The following is a 6,453-nucleotide window of genomic DNA, read 5'->3' as shown; positions in this document are numbered from 1 at the left end:
AACCAACTCTGACTAGCATCTGAACCCTGGGATCCTTAGATAAATTCCCTTCTGATGTCAATGTTACTGAAGTCAACTATTACCAGCTTTCAGTTACAGGGAATGTTTTACTACAAGAGAGTTGACCTTTGCTTGAAAAACCAAGACCATCATATTTCTCTCTAGAATTTTAGCACATCAAGGACTGAGTAGTATAATTATTGTATATATATATATAAACATTGTATATAAACAAGTATATAACATTGATGCAAAGTTAGTAATAATTTTCAGGGTCTGGTTATGTGCCATAAAGTGTTACTTATTTCTAAAAGTGCAATTCTCTTTTCAAGTACTGGTAAACATCCCACTTCTGGCTGCTCTCTGGGTGCTGTTTTCTCTGCTGTTTGTCCCACGGGAGCTGGTCACTGGTGTCAGATCTGCCGTGGGGGATGGACACCTCGCTTCCCTTCTCCCGGTTGCTGTCGGAGGAGAGGCCCATGGCTGAACTGTGGGGCTGCCAGCTGGGCACAGGCGCCCGGAGCTGAGTGGTGAAGGAGGGCGATGACTTCTTGGAGCACCTGGTGCTGCTGAGAATGGGGGACTGATGCCAGGGACGAGCTGTACGTGGTGGCTGTGGACTCCAAAAACGCCTCCGGGGAGCACAGGCTGGTGCCCATCGCAGCACTGCGGAGCTCAGTGCTGCCCATGATCAGCCCCAAAGCTCTGGAGCTGGTCCCTCCCGTCACCGTCATGCTCCAGTGTGGGGCTGGGCCAGTCTATCTCAGCGGGCAGTGCATCACCCTGGAAGATGATGCCAGCTCTGAAGCCGAGGAGGAAGAGTTCTTGGAGGAAGACGCAGGAGATGAGGATGACGATGGGGAATCATAGAACAGGGGCAGCTCAGAGAGGTCTGAGTGTAGCTGATGTAATGGTGGGGACATCCCTTGCCAGGAGCTGCCAGTGCCCTGTGCCAAATGCAACGGATCTTTGCAGAGGGACACAAACTGTCTGGGCTTTGAGTGTCATTCCTTATCTCCTCTCCTGACCCCCTCCGTTCCTCCCATGTTTGCAGAAATGCTTCCCCCCCCGCCCCCCTTTTATTGTGATAATAATAGGAAGTGCAGATACCCTGGAAATAATTAAAAAAAAAAAAAAAAACAAGACAAGAGGGCATGGTCTCAGGTTGTGCCAGGGGAGGTTTAGGTTAGATATTACAAAGAATTTCTTTACAGAGAGGGTGGTCAGACATTGGAATGGGCTGCCCAGGGCAGTAGTGGATTCTCTGTCCCTGGAGATTTTTAAAAAGAGACTGGATGTGGCACTTAGTGCCATGGTGTAGTAACCACAGTGGTAGTGGATCAAGGGTTGGACTTGATGATCTCGAAGGTCCCTTCTAACCCAACTTATTCTGTAATTGTATGATTCTATGATTCTTCTGACTGATGTTCCAGTATTTCAACTGATGCCTTTGAATTTTTAGGATTTTTTAGCTTTTTGTATATTTTAATGTAACTGTATAGTCTATCACATTTTAGAATAGTAGTTAACACTTACCAAACCCTATTCCCCCATTTCATATGGAATTTTCTAAATTCTTTACGCTTGTTTAGGCTCCTTTCAAGGCCAGACTATAGTAAACACATTCTGTTTAAAACATATGCACCCCGGGGCTGAACAAGATACCATCACAGTTAAAGCAACCTTCAAGCCCAGAACCTTGGAGAAGCTTCAAAGACAGTATGTGCCATAAAGAAGAGGAAGATGAGGAAGAAAGGGGTCTTGGGACCCCCCGACTCAATTCTGGAGAGGTATGCCTGGGGGGTGCATAGTTCTGGGTTTGGATGGATAATGCTATATAATTGTAGAACCACTGGACACGGGTGCGCGCCTCTATCGTACTCCTTGCGCCAGAATGCCTTTATTAAAGACTTGTTCTATATCTTATATCTACTAAATTAACCTGGTGAGTTTTTTGGCTCCCAATTTTTTAGGCAACAACAAGTACTAATGTCAGTGGAATATCTTATTTCTCAATGCACTTCAGAATCAGGGTCGTTAAAGACATTAAATCCACCAGCTCAGTTATTAATGTGGTCTTTTAATATAAGCAAATTAGGACATAAAATTCAAGGGCTGGTGGTGGGATTGGTGTCACTTTAGTTTTTGTATCAAGCAAAGTAACTTCAGTGTTGAAGTTGCCCCAGGAAACAAGTACTTATTATATGAGATGAACGTATTCCTTTGACCTGTTATGGAACACCTGTATCTATGTCTTATTTTAAGACATGGCCAGGCACCTCTACTTTTTTGTAATTTTTAAGATAATTCACCATAATCTTCATCTCCATTTTGATAATTTGGTTTTTATTATTCTTTCCCAATATATTATTCCTTGTCTGCATGTCATCCACATTGGATTAATATCTTACTAATTTTGTATGTTCTAATGGTTTAATAAAATCCATGTCTCCCTGCAGCACTTGGGCTGCAGCATTTTTGAGAAAATCTTGTGTTACACTGTAGAGGAGATATGTAATAATTTATCTTCCTTTCTCTTTGACTAATATTAAAGGCTTTTAAGGGAGGGAAGGGTAATTGTGAGAGTGAAGAAGAAAAGAAAAAAGAAAGACAAGAGACTATCCTTTCTATAGACCCATATATTAAGGCCATATATATATATATATAGCATAACTTAGTTAACATAAGGTTATATAACATAATGTTATATAGTTATGGTGTTGTTGGCAAACTTTCTGAGAGTGCACTCGATCCTACTGTCTGTGTCACCAACAGAGATGTTAAAGAGTGCTCGTTCCAATACCAACCCCTGTGGAATGCCACTCATCACTGCTTCCCACTTACCCATCAAGCCTTTGAAAGCTACCCTTTTAGTGCAACTGTCCAGACAATTTTTTATCCACTGAACGGTCCATCTACTGACCCGTGTCTCTCCAGTTTAGAGAAAAGGATGTCACAAGGGACAGTGTCAAATGCTTTGCACAAGTCCAGGTAGATGATGTCAGCTGCACTTCCCTTGTCCACCACTTCTGTAACCCCACTGTAGAAGGCCACCAGATTTGCCAGGCATGATTTGCCCTTGGTGAAACCATGTTGACTGTCACCAGTGACCTCATTATTTTCCACATCCCTTAACACAGTTTCCAGGAGGAGCTACTCCACCATCTTACCAGGTACTCAGGTGAAACCGACTGACCTGTAGTTACCTGGGTGTAAGGTAAACATACACAGGTATTCTTCCCAAGAATGTCAAGGCAGCGGAAGGATTAAAAAAAAATGTTTATTTCAAATGCAAGGACCACTTTTTTACAATGGTGCACACATCGGGCCCCGGGGCAAAAGGCAAAGCCTCTCCTCTTCCAAGGTTTTTGTATCTTCTCTCTCTCCTTCCCACTATCTCTGGCTCAAGGAGGCCTCGTACATGTCTGTAAATGTGTTCTCTCTCTGCATACCAGAGAGCAAGGCTGAGAACTTCTCTTGCTATGTGGGGGAATTGGGGAGGGGGGAGAAGCATTGAAACTGCTTTTGAGAAAGGGCCACCACCCTAGGCTGAAAGCCTTCCTAGCGAAATGAGTTCTAACTTCCCATTATAAATTCTTCTGGAAATGTATCTATTCCTACACAAGGTCTTCCTTATTTCCCTTTTTAAAAATGAGAGTTATATTTCACTTTTTGCAGTCTGTAGGAAACTTGCCATTACTTCTCAAATATGATGGAGAGTGGCTTAGCCACTTCCTTGGTCAGTTCCTTCAGCTCCCACGGATTTGTGCGCTGTAAGGTTTCCTAGATGTTCTTGAACTCCTTAAACTTCTTAAGGAAGTTTTATAACATTTTTTATCAAAATTTTCTTTCTCAATGAACATTTTTATGAAAAAAATATTTCTATGAAAAACACAGTGTAAACAGAAACAAAATATGAAATAAAAATTTTTTTGCTAAAACTTTCTCCTAAGCAAACACTAACATCTTTGATGAAAGGCTAAAAAATAATTTCTTCCATTTCATTTTATTCTTAATATTTTCTTATTGAATTATAATCTGATTTTTGGATGTCTAATTTGCTATTCTCAAACAACTCAAGAATATAAAAGACCATAAAAATAATTCAAGGTTAGCCTCTACTCACTCTAGTTCTCTAGTTTGTGCCCAAAACATATGGCTAGGAGTCTGATTTCTGCACACTAATCCAAAATCTTGTAACAGTTAATGAAATCTGATAGCTACATATTATTTTAATGTTTTAGTGGGTGTGATATGCAATTCATATAATTGATATTTGTATCAAATAAACCCTGTCACAAATAGTAAGAATGATTTACCTTTGACAATTGTCCCACTTACATGTTCTCAACTTGTCTTCTGTACTGAAGAAAATGTTGATCTTTGAAGTAGTATGTTTTGACTATGTTAGTCTGACCGCAGTCATAACCTACAGAATAGCAATATTGTCACTTCACTGTACTTTCATGATCTGAAGTGTTTAATAATGTGATTGCAGCCTGGTGTTCAATTCCCTTTTTCTGGAGAGATAAATCCAGTTGCTTATTGGATGAATAAACAGTTTTAAGTATTTATGATGATTCTGAATATGCAGTGAATACAGTGTTTGAAATTTCGTTAAGGTGCTTTTCTTAGAATAATCTGTTAGAACTTAATCACCTAGTGGAAACTCTGACACATTTGGATCGTATTAAATACACAAGTAGAAAAAAAACCTCTTTGCCTTGGAACAGTATTACGTCAGCTGTCTTAATCATAGTGAGTCTTATCTGTCTGACAGAGCAGTATTATATTTAATAGTATTGGTAATTCTGATTTACTAGGACAAATAACATATCAGAAGAGATTTGCATCTTCAATCCTGCCAATATATTACTCAATGATTCAGTGTTGAATATTCCCTGAGGCTTTTCTATTTATTTGTTAAGACCCCTAAACTTTGATGGCTGGGTAAAGTGTCAGCCACATATCTGAACTCCCACTGTAGTTCGCAGACGTGGTATTGTCACTGACTGCAGAGTCTCCAGATGATAGAAGCTGTGAGCTGACATAGCTCCATAGAAAGCAGAACCTAAAACTCATTCTGAAATAAGACTTGGTCCTGCTACCTAAACACCTAGTGGCATGTAAGACATCCTGGATTCATTTAGGGTCTGGAGCATAGGATCACACACAGATGTGTGGCATACCCACCAGCTACATGAAGATGTCTTGGATAACCATTGGTGTTATTGGTTATCCATATTGAGACATTTAAATTATGTTCCAGCTGTTAAATTGTCCAAAGCTGTCTCCAGAATGTATTCACTCTCTCAATCAGGATCCCAATTCAGTTACCTTATGTCAACAGGCTGCCCAATGCTAGATAAAACTTCATTGTATATGATTTAAATGTCACATCCTGGTAAAAATTGCATGTAACAATTCTATCTTGTTATGGTGGTTTTATCTAAACCAAATCTTGGTAGAAACGCCGTGTAAACACAGGAGCTTTTAAATCTACTTTAACTGAGAGTGTTGTGCAGACTGCAGGGAAAGTGTTGCTGGTTTTGTTTGGGGTCTTGTCATATACAGATTTTGTCTGGGAACTTACCGGAGGGAAGTGGGATGCTGAGGAAGAAGGAAGAACTTGCTCAGACCTGCCTCATTCTCCTTGTGGTGGTGAAGCCTTAAGCACCAAGCGGAAACAAACTGGAATTTCATGGGCCAATGCATGTTAGTTTTTCTAAACTTTAGCAGAACTGAGCTAAGTATGATTACAATGCTGAAGACAAAAAGGTAATTAATAACTTGTGGTTTTGACTGTTCATGCTGTAGAACTGTTAGCTGTGTTTGGATGACTCCAGCTTGCACTCTCAGTCATGAAGCATGAATATTGCTTAGGCGATTTTCAGCAAGAATCAATTCCAAAGAGCAGACAGCATGAGGCTGAGCCAGGTTTGCCTCCTTCCAGCTCACACAGTAGAGTTCATGCATCTGAATGCTCCACCTATTTTTCTGCCATTCCACAAAGTACACTGCAGGGACTATAATTTCACCCTATAACAACTGTAATATAGAGTTAGCATTGCTTCAAATAATTTGAGCAGAGGAAAACATGTCTAAAACACTTGAATTTTATATGGGTGTCACAAAGAAGGCCCCAGCACAATTTCTATGTTGTGGATGTAACCACCTTTCTATGTTGTGGATATAAAAAGCTAAACAGACCTAAACAGTGGGGCTGTAAGTCAGCCCACATGATTTGGTCTGGGGCCATAACTCTCTCCTGTTTAACATACAAATTTTAGTACTAAATTTATGCTTATTGCTTGTTTATACAATTTTCTATTAAGCTTTTAGTCACAATAGGGGTTTTTTTCAGTATCCAATTTAATTAAAATAAATGTTCAGAGAAGCTAGCAGAAGGGAATCCCTTGTCACTGAGTTATTTTTTCTGCATACAGGGAAAAT

The 6,453-nt window shown here is 40.1% G+C and overlaps 1 protein-coding gene across 1 annotated transcript; it reads left to right on the top strand.

The window, feature by feature from the left end:
* The first annotated feature begins 431 nt into the window (after positions 1 to 431).
* Positions 432 to 870, top strand: LOC103763182 (nucleoplasmin-like). Its single transcript, XM_029959293.1, is given in 2 exon segments — positions 432 to 577; positions 579 to 870. Coding segments are annotated over 2 exon segments (438 nt in total).
* Positions 871 to 6,453: the final 5,583 nt, after the last annotated feature.

This window comes from Manacus vitellinus, unplaced genomic scaffold (assembly GCF_001715985.3).
Source record: "Manacus vitellinus isolate BGI_N305 unplaced genomic scaffold, ASM171598v3 scaffold_1_pilon, whole genome shotgun sequence".
In the NCBI taxonomy this organism is placed as follows: domain Eukaryota; kingdom Metazoa; phylum Chordata; class Aves; order Passeriformes; family Pipridae; genus Manacus; species Manacus vitellinus.
The sequence above is the reverse complement of the archived record's forward strand: the minus strand, read 5'-3'. Positions and strand labels throughout refer to the sequence as shown.